Below are 24,367 nucleotides of genomic sequence, written 5' to 3' on the forward strand. Positions count from 1 at the left end.
GTCACATATATAATATTTAAAAGTACCTGTTATACACTGTTTCTAAAGCATTCTCACACCTGCTTCAGTGTCCCTTGAGCAGGGAAGCCATTAAGACATCAAGTAAAGTAATGCAAAGTAAAATGCATCTTCTAGAAATAGAGGAATGGAAACTACCAAATGCAGCACTGGATCAGCACCAAAGGATTATACTTCCAACTCACCCTGCTGAGCAATTGCCCAGCTAATTCCAGTGCTGTTAATGCAGTGTATATTTGGTCATGACTATGTGCAAGTAGTTCACAATCCAGAGCTATAAGGGTACTGCTGAGTGAGGACAACACTGATACACATTTTACCCATTCAGCTTTCAACTACTGAGTCTGTAGACCTGTCAGAATCAGTTTAGCATACCTGGAAGAAGGCCAAACGACAGAGGAGATCAGACACATAACTTCCCAGTGGCTTCAGTGATGGATAGGATTTGGCAGCCCACATTGATGGTACTTTTCCCATTAGTATGCTGTTGAAAACATCTTCAAGTTCAGATGACATCAACACTTGGCCTTTAATGGCTTTGCCTAAATCAATGAGGCTGCTTTGAACAACTTCAGTAAGCCTTCAGATAAAACAAAGAAATTGTCATCTCATTATTTACTTCTTAATATCTGGCTAAAGACATGCAAGTCCAACTTGAACGGAGGGCCGATCAAAGCTGGTAAATGTCCTGTCAGAAATTCCTTATCTCACCTGTAGTTATCAAAACTCTTACTTAACTTTGGAAAAGCAAACAAAGAAAAAACACACACAGAGAAATGAAAGGTAGTGAAAATTCCCATTCTAGACAAGGAAAATCAAGTGACAAGAGCTTTAAAAAAATGTAACACTAATTAACATAGTGTGCTGTTAATATTGGGGCCTGGGTATGACTTAAAAAAATAAAGTAGGCTGCCCTACATCAACACAACAAACTCTAATCTGATTTAAGTTCATACTCCAAGAATATAGGTACTATTTCTATATTCAGGTAGTCAGCTGCAGCTTTCAAGTCTTTTTAAAAGGTTCATCCAAAGCAGAATCTATCATGTTAAGAACAATGTATTGTAAAAGGCTTATAACTGTTTAAGGCTTGTGAGTTGCTAGCACTGATGCACACAAGCATATTTCAGTATTAGTAGCGCTACATGAAACACTGAGCCGTACCTGTTAAATCGAATTAGTTCTTGCCTAAGAACTGTATTCATGGACTCTTCATAAAGTAGTGGGTATACCTTCATAACCTCTTTAACATCAAAGTCACTTGGTAATTTGGACAGGATGTCCTGCGCCAAATCTTCAACAGTTTCCTGAAATCACAAGTTTGCAATGAATGAGGAATTTCCCTTTTTTTCCACCTATTTTTATTCAATACATTCCATAAAACACTATAGATTTTGTATTTTTTTCTGTATAACCACATAAGTATTTTAGTCCATTTTCCTAAAGAAATAGTGCTTACATGTTCCTCCTCTCTTTGTGCATCATCCCATCTGTCTCTGCATGTGCCTGCTTGCTCCTTTTCCCTTCTCAATAATTTTAAATTTGTTAGCAATTTCAGTTTAATTTGCAAAAAGCTTTTAGGCAACTTCTAAGGAAACGGGCTGCAGGGCAGAGAAGCATAATCCTGCTACTGCCACAGTGAAGGAAAAGACAAAGCATGCAGCATGGGGAAAATGATGGGAACACCATATGAATACCCCAGCCACGAGAGAAGCTGTACTTACAGCATATTAGACGTCAGAGAATACGATCATTAGACAACCCCACAGGAAATGAGGCTCCATTGATTCCACTTTTCAAGAATCCACTTGTGTATGAAATATAGGAAGTCAAATCTGAGGGGCTTGAAAGGTCATTTATCTGTGTCTCAAAGGGGCATGGATTTGGCCTGAGTACAGGATGAAGGAAAGAAATTCCCAGCATCTTCACAACCAGGTTCCATGGAGGGGTAGATGACAGTGAGGTCCATGTGCAAGTGATTCTATTCTGCCAAACTGCCCCCTTTCTTTGTGCCACACAAGTCACAAACACAGTTACATGTTTGGGACTGTAGAAACTGAAGCAGCCAAGGGAAAGCAAAAAATTGCATCTCAAAACCCAAGCATTCAATAAGTAATAACAGACTGGAAGTGCCATTATAGCACAGGCTTCACCAGGAAGACAACTTTTGCCTCTAATGGGCTTATGTCATTTGCCTGATGGCTGAATGACTTGATAGAATCTCCTGGCACTCTGGAGTCTGTCCCCCAGTGAGAATGGCAGGGATGGTTGGTCATACAACCACTGCTGGATGAAGTCAGGCCAGTGCGTGAACCTCCATCATTGAAATTTGTAGACTGGAATTAAATGTCATACTTTAAAATTGCCTAGAGATGGATGTGATGTGAGGTGCTTTACCAATTGTGATTGTTAACTGTGCTCTAACTACAATTCATGACTGAAATGAAGCACTTCACTGTTATTTTAAAACATGAAAGAAACATTCTTATTCAAACTGCATGTTCTACTCAACCAGGTTGTGTGGTATTAACCAATTTAAATTCAAAGCCATTAGGGTATCTTCCATCTTTAAAGGTTCTTCCATGACAAATCTGCTTCTCTACAGGAACGTTCACATCTACTCCCAATGCCACAGTCATGTGATGAGAGGTGTTGGATTACTCTGAGACCTAGGACATGACAGGAAAGGGCACCTTTCCAGAGTGCAAGTTGATCTTTCTTCCCCAGTTACCTGAGGGGACTTGCCACTTCCTCCTGCTTCTCTAGGCAAAGTCAGGAGCACTCCACGGAAAAGCTGGTTAGTCTCCTGGTTATCCTTGGTAATGTCTGCATTTTCATGAAGTCCAAACACTTCAGGGTGTGTTGTAATTGGTAAACTTCTTATGTATTCAATGTAAGACTGTAAAAGAAACAATTAGATACTAGAAATCATGCAATGCTATATTCATAAACTATCAGTAAACCCAACTTGGACAGAACCTTCCCATTTACAATCAAGCACATTAGATCCCAGTTAAATGCATCCAGGAATTGACTTACTCAGTCTACAGAGATAAATATAAAAGTTTTGAATGATTCAAAAGACTCACTGAGGAGTTGTTCTTACTACCCTCATGTAAGTAGCAAGAGAAAGGAATGTACATTAGAAATATACAAGGAACTCTGGTAAGAGTCATAGAGGACAGTAGGATGCTGTATGTATCACCCCTACAACTGCACGCTACACAAATAGGTGGGGTTTGAGCACATTTGTTATATCTGTGCAGTTGTTAGAAGGGAAAAAGGGGATGAAAATTGAGTATATACCTGCCATTCCAACTCCTCATCCTGATCACTGCTTCCAAGACAAAAGTGGTTCCAAGAGGGTGCAAAAGTACCCTGTAAATTCCTGAAGCCTGACTCCTATTGGCTTTCTAGAACTGTACTGGAAACATGCATAGGGGTGGCTCTTTGCGTCAACAAACATCAGAATATTGGATGATCACTACATCTCCATTGGAGTGTGTTAGATATTAAGTACCAGATTCATATTTCATACATAAGATATATTCTGGCATGGCTTTGTGAACTTACTTTTTTAATTTTCTATTTGTTGTATTCAGTATACCAAAGTACAGTGTAGATAAGGTTTTTCCCAGTAAATCAGACATAATTTACATCTATTATTTTCTCACCTCATATGGACCATGTGGTGGTATGTAGTAGTCATCACCAGCTGCAAGCATATACTTGTCCTGCTCTATATCCTTGCTATAGACTATGGAAAGAAGGGACAGGAGAAGACGTCTGTCTTTATCATCTGTTACTCTACCTCCATAGTTACATTCCCCTGGGAAAGGGCAAAGAAAACCAGGATGAAAAATTGAAAGTTAATGAACAAATAAAAATTGTTTTGCAATAATGTATAACTCCAGCAAGTTGAAGTTCCGAAGCTCCAGATCTTCAAAAGTTTTTAAGTCCTATACTTCAATTGATTCAATGGAAATTAGGCACTTTAACACCTTTGGAACTATGGGCCAAATTTGTGGGTCTTGATGATGAAAGGTTTAAGGAACACTATGAGCTGGTCTGAGAAACTCCTCTTCATGCCACAGTAAATAATCTGATGTTTTAAATGACAGCTCTTTTGCTTGAAATTCTCATAAGAATTCTTAGAATTGTCAAAATCTGAACAGTGCTATATAGCTGATCCTTGTCTTGTTCCTTTCATGCAAACTTAACCTGATTAATAATGTATACAGTAGAAGACAAGGGATCACAAATATGCAATACCCCTGTGCAGAAGGGGTTGGAGATATTTAAGTAATGGGCAAGCAATGAGGGGAGGTTTCCACTGATACAAAGTACAGAAAACAGCTAAAAGCTCACAGTTATTACTTTAATCCTGACTCCCAAAATTCTTTTTCATAAAGCTAATCATAATATTAGCAAAAATCAGGAATGATCTTTATAACGGTGACAAAGGAGGTGCCAAGAAGCAGCTGTCTTTCTGGAGAAAGAGAAATGAATAGCCACAGCAACCAAGTTACTTACAGAGGTCAACACCTCCTGCTTTAAACTGATGAGTATTATCACATCCTCTGGTAAACTGACAATGCTTACTGTGTCAAGATCATATTTATCAGCTAAGGTGAAACAGAGGCCATTGATGTTTTTATTTGACATATAAGAAACAAAGACCAGGAGGTTTGCTGGACCATTAGTAATGTTTCTAGCTATATATGAACCAAGACAGCAATTACATCTGAGGGTTTGGGATTCACCTTGTCTGTATGTGGAAGGCCAAGAAAGTAAACCTGAATGGAATCCACTCAATTTGTCAAGAACTCATCAGTTTATCACTGCACCAGCTGAAAGTGCCTAGCAAAGTCAGCACATGTTAGAGGGTGGACTGCTTGTACCTGTTAGATATGTGAGAGCTTCAAATGGGATTTCTTCATATTCATTCAGAAACATTTGGATCTGTTGCAAACTGATTCTGAGGTCAGATTCGTTGAACTCATATGGAATATTCCAACCTGTTCAATTCAGAAAAGATATACAGGGCAATGGTGCCCTGTACTGATGACCATGCTGTGGAAATGATGGTATTGGTACTATACTGCTACTACAGAGCTGAAGGTAACAGCTGCTAGACAGTACCTAGAAGCAGCCCTGGAATTTACCAGGCTGATTATTGCACAATGGACAATATGACTGGATAACAATATTGTATCCTAAGGCACTATTACTATCATTCTATATAATTAAAACATAAGCACAGGCATTTTGGCATCACACACTGTGGAAAAATTATTTTTTTATCTTAAGCAGAATACAGACCTGCTCAGTACTTTCAGCTAATCTGTTGCTATCTGGAGACGATGACAAGAGTGTTAATTCATTGATTGATTTTAATTTTTATTCAATCTGCCCATCTATTAATGCTGTTTATATATGACATTCAGGGTAACAGTATAATTAAAAAAAACACACAGGAGCATACTCCAGGTAAGGGAATCCTTCAGAAAACCCATACCCCTAGAGCAAACCAAAAAAATAGGGCTATTGCTGCAACAATCCTTCTTCTCCCAGACAGCTGGTCACATTAAGCAGTAGATGTTGCTTTTGAAAGTGACCTATTTGTCACTTACAAAAATTATATTTTTACTTTAAAGCAATAAACTAGTATCTTCATACTGACAGTCTAGCGTTTATTTAAACAGCTGCCTATTAAAATAAGGACAGTGGCTTTCAGTCAAAATATAACATTTCATAACAGTAACCTGTTATGACAAAGACAGCCTCAGTCAGAATGGAGACTGAGAATTTAATGTACACCAGTGGAGAGCATAAACTTTATATAGTTATAAAAATGGAATCTATAATTCCATATATTTCTACATTTTATGTAGAAATTCTACATAGTTTTCTAAATATTTCAAGATTATAGAAAAATCTGAAGCGGAAATCTTACTGATACATATATTTTCATTGCTACTATGAACAACACACTGCAGCTACATAAATTTGTTTCATACCAAGTAAACAAATGCACTAGCTTTGATAAAAGGAAGTATACACATAAATAACAAAAGCAGAATTCAAGAAGAAACATCTTAATTATGAAAATTTAAAATAGAACTGGATTTCATGGTAAGAACTACAGTAATAAATTAATAATTTAGTAAGCTATAATTTAATGTAACTACTGTATAATACATTTACTCGGAAAACTGGTACTTTCTAGTCCTCCCCCAGGGTAATACTTTTAGTAGCTTCAAGAGTAGCTTTGCCTGAATTAGAATCCCTGCAAATAACAGCTTTTAAACTTTATTATGTTCTGTGCAATACAGATTGCACTTTTGTAATACTGCTAACAACAATACTGCCTTTTCACAGAGAGGCTCCAATAATGCATTTCAAAACTACTAATCATTTTGAAACAACCTGTAAAATAATCTCAACCTTACCCAGTGGGCCAAAGTTTCTCCTTTCCTGCACAATAGCATGAAAAAAGCAAAGGCCAAACAGCAGTTTTTGCCACATTTCTGGCTTTTTGCAACTGCTAAAGAACACAGGGTCAGAGATGGGGTCATTAAGGTATGATCGAAGAAGGTTCACTCTAACTCCTTTTGGAGGCTCATTCGTCATTTTGATGCCATTCTGGAGGATGCTAACAGGAAACTTTTCTGACGGATAACTAGTTAACCACAACCTGAAAAGAATTTTAAAGAGCACATTATCCAAAAATCATCAATATTGACAAATCCTTAACATTGATCTGCAGAAGACTAAGTTTTATTACTTGCTTAACTATAATAACAACATCTAAATTTGTTCCAAAATCCAGGCATAAAGTAGATTGCATTGGACAGGTGCAAAAGATGACATCCTAATTAAGTATCTTTATTTTATCACTGCACATAAATGATATGAATGTTATACTTACTTCTTCACACGAAAGAAGTTTCATTTCTTTTTATTAGTGTCTTCAGCAAACAAGAAATACTCCCATTAAGAAGAGTAAAATATTAAAACTCCTACCTGAACTTATCATTGGTATTCTCAGGCACTATAACTTCCTCGCAGATTTTTTCCAAAGTAGGCATCCAGCTAGTTGCAAGATGGCAGTTTTGTAACACTATCCAGGTTCCATCAGTAATAGCCTGATAAATCATTTTTGCTGCTATTGGGCCCTGGCCCTGTCCAAGTGAAACAGTTTGAATGCCTGCGCCTCCCATGCCAACATCATCAGCAAATTTTAGCAAACCTATGATGGCAAGTTTCACACATGCAAACAAAGACAGTCTGTTAGAAAGTAGATCTATGTTATATTCATAATTTTTATAATGCAAAAAATTAAAGGGGCAAAATTCAACAAATATTTTACTCAACTGAAAAAAAACCCCACCCCACCTCAACAACCCAGAAGTAGTATCAAATGCTCTATCAGTCACTGTGTTTCTGAGGCATATGCTAAAATTTAGGTGTAAAAAGTAATACTAAAAACAAACGAACAAGAACTAGCCAGGTTAAATGCCTGTCCTCTCCTTTAGCACTGAGTGCTCAGTTCCAGCCTGCATTACAGCTCTCTACTCTTTGTTGCATGGGTACAATTGTTTGTGGGGGTTGAGCTGTAAATTGGATCTTTAGATCTGGTTAAAAATAACCCTCCAGCTTTCCCATCAAAACCAACCTCCTAGAAATACATCCTTACGGTATGGCTCCATATTACAATTCTTTTGGCAGAAAACCAGGTTTAAAAATAGTCTGGGTGGTTATTTTTTAAAGGACATTTAACAGATGTGTTTTTAAGTGTGGTCATATACACCGTTTAATTAGTAACTGAGAGGGAGGAAACTTTCTAGAGGAGGGGTTGCAACAAAGACTGGGGCAAGTCCCAAACACCCACTGAAATAATTGTAATGCAAGCATGAATTATAAACTGGTCTGGATGTTACAAGTTGTTAGATCCCTAAATTGCTGCTCAGACACCTAGACATTTCATCACAACTACATTCATTCCACCCTTTAGCATTTTAATATAATTGTTTATATATGGGCAGATGCAAATGTTTGATATTCCATCATCACTGTATTGTACTTTAAAGATACTTTAAAGATCCAATGAAGGGGCTTACACTGTTATCGGCTTAGTCACACTCAGTGACCTTTAACCAGATAAAAAAAGATTTTTCTAATACCAATCTCACCTGCCATCGGATCAGCACCTGGTGATAATACAAAAATCAAAGGGGCACAACAATTTGAATCACTGTAACTTCTTCCAAGATCAAAAGTCGGTGGTTCAATAAATGTTCTTCCCATATTTTCCACAATGAACTCCTGCACTGCTGGAATAATTTTGTCAGGTCTCAAACATCTGAGAATAACCATGCGATCTAACCCAATCAGTGTGCTCCATGCATCTGGGAAAGCTTCTTCATGGGGTCTCACAGAGTCATATATTAGTTTCCACTTCGAAAAATTCTCTCTTACATGTTCCATTAGTCCCTGGAGGTTTGTCAGACTAGATGCACGTACGAGCTCAGCCCACGATTTGTCAGGTAGCCAGTCTGGAGCTGGATTGGGGTGAGGATTATCAAGAGCAACACCTCCTGTCAGTAGGAAACGCCAAACCTCATCGTCTATTTGGTCTTTTCCCTTCATAATGCCTACTGTCAGAAGGAAGGAGAATAACAGCTTATCCTTTTCAAACAGTGAACAACAGACATTATTATAGATGCTTATTGTGAAATGATTGGTTATATTTTTAATTCTCTCTTCTAGATCTTCACTCTTTTTGCTTTTAGCAATAGATTGAACATACAAGTTAATGAACCAAATCAATGAATATTGGTACATAGGTTCAATGTTTGCCAGATCAGAGATGCAGAAGAAGACAACAGCTGAATGAATAGCAACTGGCTTATACCCCATTCGAGTAGAATCTATTTGCATCTCAGTTACAGAGGAAATTTTTTGCTTTTCAGAGATTTCTTCAGATAAGTCTTTGGATGAAGACAAAACATTAATTGCTGTTTCATCTTCTAAGATGTTTCCTTCTGAACTGGAAAGGATCTCCAGGATTTTATCTTCTATTTCCTTTAGTTGTTTTTTGTTGGCTGTGCTTTCTATAATCAGTTTATTTTTCTTTTCTTCTAGCTCAGGCTTTTCTTCTGCAGCTACAATTCCAAGAAGTTGGTCCTGAAGACCCAAAGGTGTAATCATGAAGTTGAGTAGACAAACTTTCACAGCCACTTCAGGAAGATAATGAGGATTTCTTAAGTGGGTTGTTATGTAAAACCTGAAATCTCTTGAATATTCAATTATATTTTCCCCTAATTTCATGTATTCTACTCCTTGTTGTTTGAATGTTAGCTTTAATAAAATGGGTTCTATGAAAGCATCTAGTTCTTCACCAATATTTTCGAGCAAGACTGGTGTTCCAAGCTGAATAGCATTTTCTAATGTCCTCACATAATGTGTGTCAGATAATTTGATAACTGACAGCCTGTTAGTTTTCTCCATATTTTTTATCCACTTGTTAGCTTGCCTTTGAGGATCTATCATTAAAGCCCATCTTCTTGAGTTAGAAACAATTATGCCATTGTCAATGGAAAAAGAATCAACAGGCAATCCAGCAATCTGCCATGCACGGATTTTGACTGGATCCCCTAATGTATTACTTAAGCTAAAATCACTGGAGCATGGTATGTTCTTTTCATTGCACAGGACCTGCCATTGCTTTTGACATTTTAAGCGGTAATCGATAGTAAAGGCTCCCAAGTAAGTGATAGTTCCTGATGATAGTAACACATCTCCTATAAGGTCTATGTACCGAATTCCTAATAATCGTGCAGCTTCTGTCCACCTATCCTTCTCTCCACCAAGACCATTAATTAGCTGTTCAGCTCTCACAAGCTTTTGTGAACAAAGTTCAATATTATTTTCTAATTCTCTCTTCCGGTCATTCATGTTGTCAAACTCATCATTCAAAGCTTGGAGGCGATCAACTACCTCCTTAAGTTCTGCTTGTTTTGTTTTTAGCTTCTGCATTTGAACATCCAGTAATCCTTCTGCAGCTCTCAAACGTTCGCGCTTTGGGGCAACCACTTTTGCAACACGATCATATACCTCCATGGCTCGCACCCATTTGCATAGTCCTTCACAGGCAGATGAGACGTTTTTTATGACAGCTGGCTGAAAATCTGGATGATCAATAAACCTCTCTCTAATTCTCTTCACTATAGCGGGAGGAATATTATCCTTGTCATATGCCTTTAAGCTCTCAAGGAATTTCAGATCTCCAAGAATTTTTCTAGATGGCCCCCAGTAGTCTTCTACCATTTTACCTATGTTGCAAATAATACTAAAATCAGGCTTAAAACATGCATGTTCAAACTGAAAAACATACTTAAACATAATATAAAGAATTAACATCAATGATTTTGCGACAGAATTTTACTATGCAACCACTGTTAACTAGTTTGGGAAAATCGTTACCTAAAGAAATCCAGACAGGAACTTCAGCATCACTAACATGTCATAATTGTTAATTACATAAAAATTCTAAATAAACCAAGCAAAATAAGGGAAAAAAATTACTATACAGTCTTTCTTAGCATAGTTTATCAGATAAATCAGTAACTATGTAAAAGCATTGCTTCCTAATGTAGATAAGACAGTTTTGGATGAAAGATATTTATAGAATATTTATTTTCAAGTATGAAGGGTTGGACTGTGGGGGCATAAGGTAGAAGAAAAGTGAAAGAAGAAGGTCTCTTTCCTCTCCTACCTCGCAAATCCTGTGCAATCCCACAATAACAACATAAACCACACAAAAAGAGCTTGTTAGAGTAATTACCTACAGCAGGGGTGTAGCTAGAATTCTGTCTCCCAGCATAACTGATAAAGTTTGGTAGCAGGGTTTAGAGGGGCAAATACAGGTGAATGGTGCACAGCACACCGCAGCTCCCAGAGTTCCTCAAGGCAATGAAAATCTCAAGATTGGGTCAAAGCAAGTTGAAGAGATGACTTTGTGCTGATGACTGGGATCATATTTACAAAGCTGGTACAACAGCGTCAAGCAAGGGCAGTATGTTACAATGGCAAAAGCAGCTCTTAGCTATTCAGTGTAGTTTTAAGTCATTGCTAGCAAAACACACTTTTAGCGCACATAGCTGCATTCACGCCAGAAGCACCTCAGCAGCACCTCAAGCATTCCTAGGGCAGGGATAACAAATACTGCATTACCACTGCCACTTGGATCAGGCTTTCTCTCCGGTTTAGTCCCCTTCATGACACAGATACTCTCCATGACGAGCTTAACAGGACCAGGTGGATTCTGCATGGATTTCACAAGAGAGATGTCTGAAGGATTCAGGGTATCAAGAGCTGCAAGTGCTGCCTCCAAAGCTGGCATGGCCTCAGCAAGGTCTCCTTCACATTCATCCTGTTAAGACATTAGGCAGAAGCCTGTAAACCTTCATAAAATACCAGGTCCGCAACCTGATTACCCCACTACTGCACAGCCTCAGAGAACCTTCTTTGCTTGTAAGTACCTAATAAAAAGACTCTTCACAACATTGTGTTTCTTGGAGAGAAAACTACTTTCACAATTTGTCTGCGCAGTTTAAAGAGGGAAGATTTTTAGAGAAATTAGTAACTTCCATAAACTGAACTGATAGCTGAAAAAGCCAGAGAAGCCTTCAAGATCAAAGTCTCTCTGGTCTGACAAGGAGAATTAAAATACAGGTTAGATAGTTGTTCTTAGTTAAACCTCACAGTGGTGATCAGGTAAAAAATATATACTGTGTAGCTTACATTCTTTACCATGTACTCAGATCTCAGTAATTACCTTATCTATCACTGAATTTTCCAACTAGTTACAAAAAATATTGAGGAATCCTGCAGCTTCCCACAGGAAATTCTGTACTACAGATGTCTGGCTATGGCAGTATCTCTTAGGTTATGCCTAATAGGGCTCCAAGCAGCGCTATGCCAAATTACCTCAGCTAACTCTAAACGAACTGTCTTTAGGCCTGGAAACAGTATAACCTCATTACTCAATCTGTTGAGAAGGAGAATATATTAGTACAGAAATAAGAACTATACGGCTTTTGGGATGTGAACTAGAAAGGGAAGCTATGCAGCACTGTGAGATACCGTCATACTCCAAACAGACAAAATTTACCTTGTTTATATTAGGAACATGTCATTCATCATCTCTTGCAACTTTGTTACTTTAAGAGCTTGGATCATCCCATTAACACATCATCACAACTCCCATTTACTTGGAAAGATGTCGAACCCATCATGCTCCAGGCTCAAGCCCCTGTACACTACCTTAATAGCTTTAGCAACAGCTGCTGCTTCATTAGCCTCTTTTTCATCTGCTGACACTAGTTCTTTCTTTGCATCTACTTCAGTTGTTTCCTTTTCAATCTGGATCATCATTTTGTCTGTTTCTGCAGAAGTTTGAATCAGTTCAGGCTGAAGGGCAGTCAGTTCTTTCTGCATCTCTGCAACCTGATGAACGTAACAGGAAATCAAGAAAAAAATTGTGTAAACATTGCATGCATTTCTCATCTTGGTATCTTAGGAAGAAAGATCAGAAGACACTATATTAATACAATCTAAAAAGGGACATTTGATCTAAATAATTATTAATATAGTTCTCTAGCCTGTTTTTACTAAAAGCTGTTTTATTTAACTGAATAGATTTTTTAAGAGCATTTTATTATCTATGCAATACACTTGCTTTTTTATGATCCACTTAATTTCAATAATGAGAAATAAATTGATTAATTGTATTTTTTTCCTCACAGTCAGTTTCAGTTTATGGAACCCCAAACAATCCTTTATTGCACAGGTGGAAAACAAAAGCCAAAAGAAACTTGGAAGGAAACACAGAATTAGCAACAGCTGCAAACTGGTTGTTCTTCTTCATCCAGCAAGTATCTGGAAGCCCCTTTACTTTGCATCTTGGAAAGATCAATCCCCAGATCACATGGGTTGAAAAAGGGGGTTGTTTACCTGGAACCTGATCAATTTCCTACTGGGAAACTACTCAGGAATTAACTTTTATTATTGTCTTACAACATTCTTCAACTTCTCCCCTATTTTGAGAGGGGTAATAGGTACTAGGATGCTGAGGCATGGATTCTCCATATAAGGTTTTAAGAAAATAATGAGATTTGTAAGGTTTATTCCTTCAACATTTAATGAATACCATCAATTTCATTTAGCTTTCTATTAAGTGCTATAATCTCAACTTACATACCACAATCTCTTAAAATGACTAACTTTTCCTGCTGGCTTTCTGTAGAAAATTATCAATAGCATCATGAATATACTGAAGAGGGAATTTAATAAGTTTTATTTTTATAAGTTTTAATCAGCTTATACAGACCCCATAGTAAAGTATGCATATGGCACATATTCAGTGTTTTCATCTGAAACTTACTTGTGAAGATGCAAAGTCAAGTTTTTGAAGTCCCATAAGATAACGAGTTCTCATCATGTCAACTTCTTGCCTTTTGCTATTCAGCAGAGTCTTAAAGGTAAGAATCAATTCTAGGTATGAAGTTGGTGTCACATAGTTGTGTCTTCGCAGTGTAGTGTAATAGCTGATGGAGAGCTCTCTCACACTTTCTTGGAAATATTTGCACATTGACACAACCCTAGAGAAAATTTTTCCACATTACTATGAAAATACAATCTGTCTTTACGTTAATTATGAGGAAATTACTCTAAGCTTATAAAATTATATTAGTGTTAGTGAAGGCAGAATTTTTTTTTCCCCATTATAAGAAATATTTTAGACTCCTTTCAAAGAGTGGCCTGATTTTCAGAAACATCAGGTACATATATCTAGGTATCTTTGACTTGCACTGAAATCCCAGAGTTGGCTTAGCTTTGTCCATTTATAAGGACAGTTTCCTGATCAAGTACGTTGCGGGTGTGAAGGGGAGGGAAATGAACATCTGCTTCATATGTTTCTCGACAGATAAACTCATACTCTTTTCTAATGTCATCTTCGAGTTCAACATCCTCTAAAAACTTGCTAGCAACCATTTCCAAAGCATCTGTAGGCCAGGTTTGGAACCAATCAATGGTGCAGCAGTTTATCAGTGAAGGGAACATCCGTAATCGATTCCGAAATGCATCTCCAATAGGACTTATGGCTAGGGAAAAAACCAACCAAACAAACAAAAAACAATTGTTACTTAAGTTTGTTTGCAGTTAGGAAGCATAAAAAAACTAAGCATAAGAAAAAACATTCTAAGAAATAACACATTGTATACAGACCTAAGACAATATGCAAATTTTTCTTCACCCTTTCAATAAAGAAATTGTACATAGCAAGGGGAGTGACTTCAACTTTCCTGTTCTCCATCCTTGCTGCACCTTGCATTTTCTCAACAATTTCAGCTTTCTCATCTGTTGTAAAGATATTAGGCACATCACCAGTATTTAAAAGCATGTTGATATCTTCTACAAATGCTTCATCCTTTATTTGATTATCACAGAACAAAAAGGACACATTTTTGTTACCAACACCTGCTTTCAGCATGACTCGCTTAACATCTTCTTTCCATTCATTGACTCCATAGGACTTTGTAATTTCAATTTGAAAGAGTTCAAAGGTATTCATGTAGGTGGCTAGCTTGGCAGCACTTTGTCGACCACTCCCGCCAATCCCCATCAACAACAGATGTCCATTATCCTGTTTCAATACCCTGCATATCCTTGAGATATGCTCGATAGCAAACTTGAACATGACTAAAGACATTGGTGCTTTGCTGATATTGTTGTATTCCTCAAGGTAGTATTCCATCACGGTTGTCAGTTGCTTTAAGTCTGTGATTTCGTCGTACACTTTTACATTACTGTCGGGCTTCAAATAGTCTCCAAAGAACAGGTTGCGAATATTATCATCAGAGATTTTTCCAGTAGGTGAGAGATGACTCAGTACCTAGGGAAAAGACAAGAATCAACAGATAATTAGAGAATTATTTTCCTTAAAGTCATAATCATTCTTGTCCACATAGTAATGATACTGTGGGAAGCACTGTTTTCCAGCTATTCTACTTATTATCTTAGTCTGGAAAAAACAAAACAAAACAAACCAAAAAACATCTAAATGGGGAGTGTGCTGTAGGTTGTCATGCAAGTTTCCACATATGCATACTTCGCAGAGAAATTTTGCTGTCAAACATAGGACAAGTTCCCAAAAGGCTTCTCTGAAAAATACCCACTACTCCTATTGGCTCATCCAAATACTAAGTTAAACAAAAGCCCAGATAAATATTGGGTAACACATTTATTCCAGATAGTCCTCTGTACTAACACAGAATCCTTTTGAAGTTATGAATCATTCTGATATGAAGTAATTTCTATTAACTTGACTACAAATATATATAATACTCAATACTGAATAGAAGATCATCTATACTTTTTAAATGCACTGATCAAAATAATTAAAAATGTGTCCAATACTAATGTAATCTCAATGACTAAGTATTTCTGAAAATGCATCAGTCTCATTCTTGGTCCCAGCACCCAAAAATACCTTATTAAAGCTCTGCTTGAAGGTATTTGATGTTGTCTCTTGTACCATCTGAAAGAATACCTTCCTGTCCTCCTTATCAACTAAGCGATCATAGAAAACTCGGTAAACCTCATGAATCCAAAGTCTGATCAGTTTATCTCCATCCTGAAAATGTAAATACAAGAAAATGGGTAAATACAGCTCAGGCAGGATTTGTTTAAAAACAAAAGGACAGAAATGTCCATCTGGACCCTGCTATATCTTGTACTAAACTCAGTGGGAATCTTTCCATTCCGAGCCATTCAGCACATGGCTCAGCATCTGCTAACTTAACCAGCTTCCTCACCTAGGTACCATTTTGTCCTCCCTGCCCATACAAACTGGGACTCTTATGTAAAAGCATTTTTCTCTACTGTATCAAATCTCCCTACCCTTCCAACATAAAGTAAAGAATAAATCTTTCAAAGATATGGCTCATGGGTTCTAGCCCAAGCCCTGCCCAAAAACTGTTGCTGGCCAAGATTTCCCCTGAATAGCTTGTAGCTGTTTTGTTCTGTTTCTGTAGCAAAAACATCTCCCCAACAGAAATAAAACTCCTAATACTTCTTTAACCTGACATTTTACTGACAATGGATGAAAAAAGTAGATGGATGAAAATCATATACATCTATCAGTATTCATTTGTAGTTTGTGACAACAGGCAAACTCGGGGCTAAATTATTCAGTCTTGGTCACTGATGACCTTGCCGTTTGTAAAAGATAGATACCAAGTCTTTTCCCACATTTGTTTCTTTGTATATTTAGTTTGCAAGTTCAAGAGAAGGGACCGTCTGACTTGATGTACAGGCCTTAACAGATGGGCCTTGGACCTCCGGGCCCAACTGTAATACATATAAAGAATATTAACAAAAATGACAGCTCTCTCCTTCAGAGACAGACAGAAAATATATAGCAAGGTATTCAGGGACTATCCTAATTTTAAACCTTGTCAATCTATTGAAACCACAGTTCATGTATTTTGAGATGTTTACGTACTGGTATTAAAAAATAATTTACTTCTTCCATTGCTCTTTCTTACAGCAACATAATTAAACTACAACTTACTTGCAAATGAGTGTGTGGACAGAGCAGCACTCCTTTAATAACCCTGGAAAAATCCCGTAGATTAAAGACATAGTGGGATTTTGAAGGAGTTGGGAGAAAATTATCCACCGCCATCTTATAAATCACCATTGTCGCTTGGACCATTATTTTACCCAGCCTTAAGAAGGAAAAGAGATACAATTTTAACTTCTGCAGATAAATCACAGGAGAAAAGATGACAAAGGTGTTACAGGAAATATATCACATTACCTTAGAAACAGAGGCTCAAAGCGTTTGCCAAAGTGCCAATCAGCAACTGCAGTAAAAATCTTGGTTAATGTGTCATCATCAAAAGAACAGATAGATACAATATTCAAGTGCCGTGTGAAGCGTCCTGTAATACACACAAAAAGATGCAGAAAGATTTAGGAAAGTCCAAACATTTTTCCACCTATCAGCTAGCATATCCTAGGATTGACAGTCACTCAAACAACAACATTTGAATTTGGCTCCAGCTTTATGATTTTGTTTCTGGCAAAGTTCTGCCCCAATAGTGATGCAAAAGAAATATAAACTGGTTTATATTTTATATCAGCATTTCACATAGAATAACTGTTTTTAATATGAAAAATATGAATCTCCGTTACAACAAGGCCACTATTGCCCAAATTTAAATTTCAGCTCACATTAGCCCTGTTGATTGTGATATGACACAGTAAACTTTACAAAATCAAGTATCTTGTTATCAGTTTTTAGCTAAAAAGATTCAGTCTATATACTAGTAAATTTTACAAATTTACCTGTATCAGAATAGTTATTTTAATAAAGCCTCCTCAGAGCACATACAGTTATACCTGTATTAGAGTGTTTATATGAAGCAAAGTAGCATAAGTGCCTTATAACAGTGTAGCTGTAGCTACATTAGGGCTTTTACCGACATAACTTTTTCATTAGAAAATATAACCTCCTTCGTGGTGATATGACAGGAGTCATGGACTTGCAGGCAACATGCTTGTAAGTAAATGCAAGCAGCCTATCTTAGCAGCAAGAGATACAATTTCAGAAGTGAACTGCCAGGAAGACTTTGCAAGAAGATGTATTCCCTCCCTTTTCCAAAGAATAGAAAATGGTAAAAGTGTCCAGTTCTCTACTTTTAGAATTATTTTCATCATTCATAGTTTAACCAACATTAAAAACATTGTTTCTAATTTTGATTAAACTCCTCCTGGAAAAGGTATAGATCTGACCTCAAGCATACATACTTCTATTTGGAATGACCCAGCCAGTGAATATATCTGTAGGTTTACAAGTAATAGATAAATGTAGAATTTGTCATCAGCAAAACTGAACCTGTCTTTTAACTTCAGTCAGTTAGATAACTACTTGCCACAGTAATGTATTTTCTACCTGTAATATCATTCCTGCCTCCCCCAGGTGGACCCATAGCTGAAACAAGCAGCACATCTATGATATTAATCTTGGATGTATCTTTCTTGTCATACCAGTGACCATGATCAATCCATTGTCTGAGAAGCTCTATAGGTGGCTGGGCTCCATACACTTCCTTTGCAGGCATGTTTAGGTCATCTATGGAGAACATAGACATTGAATAAAAAAACCTCAGTGTTTAGGAATTACAGTTTTCTTTCAAAGCTCAGAAGAAAAAATAACTTGAACTAAAGGTAGAAAAAAGTTGTGTCTTGCTAGTCTTGCTTCCCATTAAACTAACCAGAATCAAATGACATTATACTTCGCAGGCATATTTATAGGTGATGGTTTAACTTAGTGTGGTTGGTGATTTTGGTTTATTTTATTTCGTGTCACACTGCAACACTATGAACTATTCTGAAGACAACCACCACTTAAACAGTTAGAAACCTTTCAGCAGGGGGCAGTGCTAATCCTTCTTTGGATGCCTGAAAAAAGCCAAAGAGCACTGAGGCAATCCAAAATTATCAGTCTCAGTGAATCACTTCCTTTGCCTAAAGCCAGAATTAAAATGATATAAAAACCCTGAAAAAAGCTGTCTTACCCACAAATATTATAGCTTTTTTCCCCAAAGGAGGTCCAAATAATCCTTTTTTTCTTCTATCCAGCTTGGACAGAATAATAGCCTGGGTTTGGTTAGCAGAAGTTCTTGCAGAGAAGTTGATGAAGCTTGGGATGTATTTTTGCTTTGGAAGTTGTAGTAGAAAATTGTTTGTTATAGCTGATTTTCCAGTGCCAGTGGGACCCACAAAAAGCACAGGGACATCATGCTCCACATATGTTTTAAGAAAAAACATTTGTCTGGCAGTTTCCGTTGTTGGAATGATCAGCTCAGATACCTGTTACACAGGAAAGTAAAATGGCACATGAAAATCAAACATCCAATACCTTAATCAACATGAATATTTGCAAGCAACTCCAGGAAGCCTATAGGACAAATGCATTTTTAAAAAATTCTTTTCTCTGAAAACTTAGGCTATAACAAAGTTCTGGTAGATCATTTGGCCCCACTTCTTGTTCAGTGTTTACACAGTAAATAGCACAACTGGTATTATCTATATTATGGTTCATGGACACTATATAAAGCCTGAAAGGAGAACTGCAGGGTTAAGTATGACTTATTTCTGTTCCTCTACTGTGCAAAGGGAAAGGAAAAGTGCTATCAAAATTTTTTTCTCTTCCTCATCTTCCACTTATCATTAGCAATTTTAGACAGCAGAATGAAACGTAATCTTACATCTCTCATGTACTTAATAGAGAAGACAGTCACAGCTACAATGGAATGAAAAGCTGAACAAACATCGCTTCATTTATCCTGAAATTTCATCTGCAGAATAGGTACTTTTTGGAGATCTCTGCTGTGCTACACTTCCCTTGAGTTCACAGCTGGCATCAAAATGTGAGTGACCCTATTTGGAAATGGAGGGGATCCAGGACTCTCAGTACTGCTCTCCATATCCCAAAGAACTAGTAAGTCTCTTCAATTGCTTTCTCTGATTAGCTTATACTAAATCATGATATCAACCACAGAAAACAAAAAAGAAGGAATGGAAATTCAGGCTTTGTCTTTTTCCTACCGTGATTTCTCCAACATCAAATGCTATTCCAGAGACAAAAGCAGAACCAAAATTTTAACCATCAGACAACCTCAGGTCTCCATGTTCACCTGCAGTGCCAAACTTTCAATACTGATGGTACCAGAATTAAGACATAAGCATGAAAAGGAGCCTACAGAGATTAATGAAATGTTGCAGATCAAACATTAAACAGCCTGATATAGTAGAATCAAAGCTAGCTAACATAGTTGACTTATACCTATAAATGATTTTGTCAAATAATTATTTTCTATAATGAAAGATATCAATGTGAACCTTAGCCCCTGGAGAGATAACTTGCTCTTCTTTTGTTATGTACTCCATCCACATGTTCCACTGCCCACTGCCATGCTTGTAAAAATAGAAGTCATAAACACTCCCTGTTAATTGAAAAACACAACATAGGAAAGCCCACTGATTAAAGAATAAAAATAAACTTCAATCATTTTAGTGTGAGACGTCCAGCACTGTGAGATCATGAAGGCTTTCTAGATACCCTTCCCCCGCTACTGCCATTATCATCACAAAATTATTTTAGGTCAGATTCAGGTACATGGTTTGAGTACAAAATGAGGCATATGCTACTCCTGGTTAAAAGAGCCAGGAAAGAGAACCCAACTGTGCAGCCCAAGGCTTGGCAGATGGTGGCTCTGCTGCAGACTTAACATCTGCCAAGCACTCTATTCTCCCCTACAGCGCTGAGTTTTCTTATTGCTTTATAAAAGGCCAGGCAAGTACAGTTATGAAGAAGCACCTTTTTCTGGGAAGATATTGTTTCTGGTAAGCTTCACACTTTTAGGGCGTGGGTGTCCATCATTCATTCCCAGTAGCAAGTTGCGGCAAAACAAATCAAATTTCTTTCTGCTATCTGCATCGATGATCCCACCAACTGTCCAAACCAAAGCAAAAAGGAAAAGCCCCTGCAGCCACAAGATGATTTGCTGACTAGACATGCTTTCCTTCTCCTCTTCCTCTGATTGTTTTATTTCATCTAAAACACATATTTTGAATTTTAGTTAAATTCCAGTATTAACCATAAATACCAATTCAAAATGCATTTTTGCAAAAGTATTCCGACACAAACTTGGAGCATTGTCTTCAGTGGAACAAAGCCAAATCTACAGAGTGAGAATCTTGTCTGTGTAAAATACTGTTTACAAATAAAAATAATTGAGACAAAAATATTTACAAAAGGTCCTAATTCTTTTCTTCGGATGCTAGCAAACAGCAAGCAAAAGTATGGACTTACAAGATCATGTTCAGTTTTGTAATGACACCAGTGTCCAAATACGAAAGCTCTGTATGCTAGTCAAAGCACTATTATTAATACAGGTGAGTGAGAAAGGGCTTGTGTTGTAGGATCTCAACAGTAAAGGAATTTCTTTGGTATTTCCTTGCATCTGATAACACGCATCTTGTTATGAGACTCAGCAGGAAAACAAGAAAAATTGAAATAAAAAGAATAAGGCTTAGGGTACTTACCAAGCAGACAAGTAAAGAGTTTCATCAAGCTGTAACTCAGATGAATAGATGATGTTTGTACAATGGCTTTGCAATGAAGGTGAATAAAATCTAAACAGGGCTGGACTAGCCACATAAACATGTCATTGACCTGCCAGGAGAAAAGGAAATGGCTTTAAAACTATACAGGAGTTGCCACATTTCCCACTGTCCCTCAATTCTCTCTCAGTAAAACATAAGGCATCAGAAATTCTCCAAGTCTGCAGAGGGAGGACCAGGAAAGGACCTGTGTGAGGCAGTACTTAAGTGATCACAAAGTCACACCACCATTATCTGATAGTGAACGCAAGTTGCTTCTGCAACAGAGCATTTCTCATGCTAAACTCTAGATGTCTTAGACAGAAGAAGGATGAGTTCAAAACATTTTGAGTCTTTCAGTATTTCCCACATTCCATTTCTAGTACTCATAGCATCTCCAGCTCTCATGCACTTTCCTTGCAACAACATTTGACATTACTTGTTACAAACTAATTTACAACAGCTTCTAGGAGATCTGGGACCCTCTAAATCATGAAAGTACTTCAAAAAGTTTGATTCTGCATTCCTGCCTTCAAGTTGGCAAACTGTGAACATCACCTTAAAGTTAATCTTCTAAATGAGAGCTATGTAAAAAAATTAAGTCTCGCACCAGCTCTCGATGTTCTTCCTGCAGGTTTGGAGGCAGTGTATTCATGTAGGAATCCTTCAGTGGCTTCCAACCTAACTGTTGTGGGTCCATATAGATCATACCACACCTGGGAAGAACAAACAACTATGGTACAGGAATCGATGTGCAAGGTGGGACAGTTCCAAGTTTGAATGCTTTCACATTACCTGCTGACAGTTGCTGGAGATGCCTCCTCTAAGTCTGCTGGCTCAAAGATTAAACTCATTTTTGAATTCATCTGTATTATTTCACCACTCATTAAGCATAACTAGAAGAAAAGCATCATGTAAACATGATCTAGTCATGTCAGTGCTGATCATCCAGTCAAAGCAATGCCTGTCATAAAATCACTGAACATTCTACTTAGTGTCACTCCTCATTCACTCATTCATGTTCCCATAACTCTTATTTTCTGGCCTCGTCTCAACTTTTCCATGTGTTACCGTAATGGCTTGCAGTGACACAGAGAACAATGCTCTAACTTTAAATAATTCTGCAAGGAAAAGCAGTTATGACCTGCAGCTTTTTTTTAGTTAATTTATTCACTAAGTAATTTAAGCAAGTTCAGTTTTCAGTTACAGAACTGAGTTTACATATTTCAGTTTCCTAAAAGGGTCAATAAAAAAGCCTCACTGAGCAACCTCATTTCAATAAAGTAGGAGCAAGACAAGGCTTCTAGGGAGAAGTTATAGCTTAGCATCATCTACTAAACCAACTCATACAACTGGGGGGAAAAGCAATGCTTTTAAGCACAATAGCTTTTTCTCAGCCTCACACTTCCTTTGACCACCATAGTAAGAATATTGCTACTACTAAAATAAAGTATGTATATTCAAGGACAAGGTTACTGGCAAAAGTTAGGCTACCTTTTTATTATCATCCAGCACAGTGTTCATGTTCTCTATCCAAACTGCATCCACTGGACCATCAAAAATAATCCACTTCCGATCATCTGTGGTAGAAGATGCTTGTTCTCTGAAGGCATTTGCAAGAACTCCATCTGTCCACTCATGGCTTACAGGATCAAAACTGCCATACAGCTGCCCCATAGTAATTGCTTTGGGATTAATAACTTTGTATTCAACAGCAAATTCATCCATGGATTTTGCTGTGTAAAAAGACAAACAGATGAGCTTAAGAACATTGAACATTGAACAACTGAAGTACAGAACAAGAAGATTCCTGAGGATCCTACTTTAGCTGCCCAAGGCAAAAAAAACCCCACACATTTGGCATCAAGGTAGCAGTAAATAAGAACTTCTGTTACTTGTACAAGGAAAGTACAGAGTCCTATGTGCAAAAGCACATGAAAAAAAGAAAAAAGCAGGGCAGAACAGATTTTATATGTTTATGGCAGCTACTCACAATCTCCCTATCACAGCTAGTTTTTTCAAGAATATTATGCACAAATACAATGCTTAACAAAATTCATAGAAGCATAAACAAATTAGTATGTTTTACTATTCCCGTAAATGCAGACAAAAATAATTCCAGACAAATATACCAGACAAAAACAGTTCAATGAATAGAAACCTTCTAGTTGAGAAAACAGAATATAAGACAATTAACAACCTGAGCATATCTCTGCAAAGGAAAAACATTAGTCATAGAATTAACTTCATTTAGTGAGAAGTTTGTGGCTGAACAATGTTACCTGCGCACAAATCGCCAAGGGCTCCAGCTAGCACTTTGTATGCACAGGTCTTCCCACTCAAAGGATCTCCAACAATCATGAAACCATGGCGCACCAGCATCATTTCATATATCTGTACCAGTGACAAGGCATTGACTCTTTAATACAGTACAAAAGCAAGCATTATGTGTATAAAACTAGAGGTATTTCTCCTGCACTCAGGTGCGACAGGACAAAATATCAGCCAAGTATCTGCACTGTATTAAGGCTGACCGAAGCATTAACCCAAATCAGAAGGCAGTCATATTATTATGGCAATTCTCACTGATGTAATTTAATAAGTCATTGCCCCCAGAAAAGCCCCCTTCCTCCTTGCTAAATATCTTCTCTCAGCTGTAACAGCATCATTGTACAGGGTGTGAGTGCACTAACCAGACACTGTAGACCACAGCCCAGTGTAAAAGCCTGAACTGAAATCAGTGGTTACCAATGAAGCTAACACAAAGGGATTGAAACTACAGTTCTGAGGATCTGTCATATGGCTGGGCCCACAGAGGCTGACGTTGAACTGCAAGGGTGGTAACTTCTTCAGCTATCCCACAAGATCTTGCCAGAACTCAAGTCAAAGCTTGCAAAGAGAACACCTTCAAATAGACCTGTAAGAAGAAGCCTTAAGAAGATTTTTTTTTTTTTTTTTTTAATCTCAGGTAAGGCTGATATTTTCTGATTTAGCTTAAATTCCTAACCAGTTAATACTACCTCTATTTAAATGAAAGATAAAGCATGGATTGCAAAGCAGCATAAGCAAAATCTGAACATAAGCATAAAGTCTGAACTGCTGTTGG

At 37.4% G+C, this 24,367-nt stretch overlaps 2 protein-coding genes across 2 annotated transcripts in view; one reads left to right on the forward strand and one right to left on the reverse strand.

Annotated features, from left to right (window-relative positions):
• LYRM1 (LYR motif containing 1) overlaps positions 1-9,184 on the forward strand; it is a 28,446-nt gene extending 19,262 nt beyond the window's left edge. The window contains exon 5 of the transcript XR_774527.1: positions 9,166-9,184. The gene's annotated coding sequence lies outside the window, so the exon portion shown is untranslated. The remainder of the gene's footprint in view (positions 1-9,165) is intronic.
• Positions 1-24,367, reverse strand: part of DNAH3 (dynein, axonemal, heavy chain 3) — a 60,048-nt gene that overhangs the window by 1,733 nt on the left and 33,948 nt on the right. Inside the window, exons 33-57 of the mRNA XM_010570182.1 lie at positions 23,544-23,655; positions 22,756-22,997; positions 22,057-22,157; positions 21,872-21,977; positions 21,205-21,334; positions 20,477-20,713; positions 19,999-20,102; positions 18,672-18,966; positions 18,047-18,226; positions 16,910-17,033; positions 16,661-16,817; positions 15,578-15,721; positions 14,314-14,980; positions 14,024-14,189; positions 13,469-13,685; positions 12,349-12,531; positions 11,257-11,455; positions 8,214-10,355; positions 7,045-7,270; positions 6,471-6,715; positions 4,920-5,036; positions 3,693-3,847; positions 2,750-2,917; positions 1,183-1,325; positions 394-598 (exon numbers count right to left, since the gene is read on the reverse strand). Of these exons, the coding sequence (XP_010568484.1) occupies positions 394-598; positions 1,183-1,325; positions 2,750-2,917; positions 3,693-3,847; positions 4,920-5,036; positions 6,471-6,715; positions 7,045-7,270; positions 8,214-10,355; positions 11,257-11,455; positions 12,349-12,531; positions 13,469-13,685; positions 14,024-14,189; positions 14,314-14,980; positions 15,578-15,721; positions 16,661-16,817; positions 16,910-17,033; positions 18,047-18,226; positions 18,672-18,966; positions 19,999-20,102; positions 20,477-20,713; positions 21,205-21,334; positions 21,872-21,977; positions 22,057-22,157; positions 22,756-22,997; positions 23,544-23,655 (6,765 nt within the window). The remainder of the gene's footprint in view (positions 1-393; positions 599-1,182; positions 1,326-2,749; positions 2,918-3,692; positions 3,848-4,919; positions 5,037-6,470; positions 6,716-7,044; positions 7,271-8,213; positions 10,356-11,256; positions 11,456-12,348; positions 12,532-13,468; positions 13,686-14,023; positions 14,190-14,313; positions 14,981-15,577; positions 15,722-16,660; positions 16,818-16,909; positions 17,034-18,046; positions 18,227-18,671; positions 18,967-19,998; positions 20,103-20,476; positions 20,714-21,204; positions 21,335-21,871; positions 21,978-22,056; positions 22,158-22,755; positions 22,998-23,543; positions 23,656-24,367) is intronic.

This window comes from Haliaeetus leucocephalus, unplaced genomic scaffold, assembly GCF_000737465.1.
Source record: "Haliaeetus leucocephalus isolate CR32 unplaced genomic scaffold, Haliaeetus_leucocephalus-4.0 Scaffold295, whole genome shotgun sequence".
NCBI classification, from domain to species: domain Eukaryota; kingdom Metazoa; phylum Chordata; class Aves; order Accipitriformes; family Accipitridae; genus Haliaeetus; species Haliaeetus leucocephalus.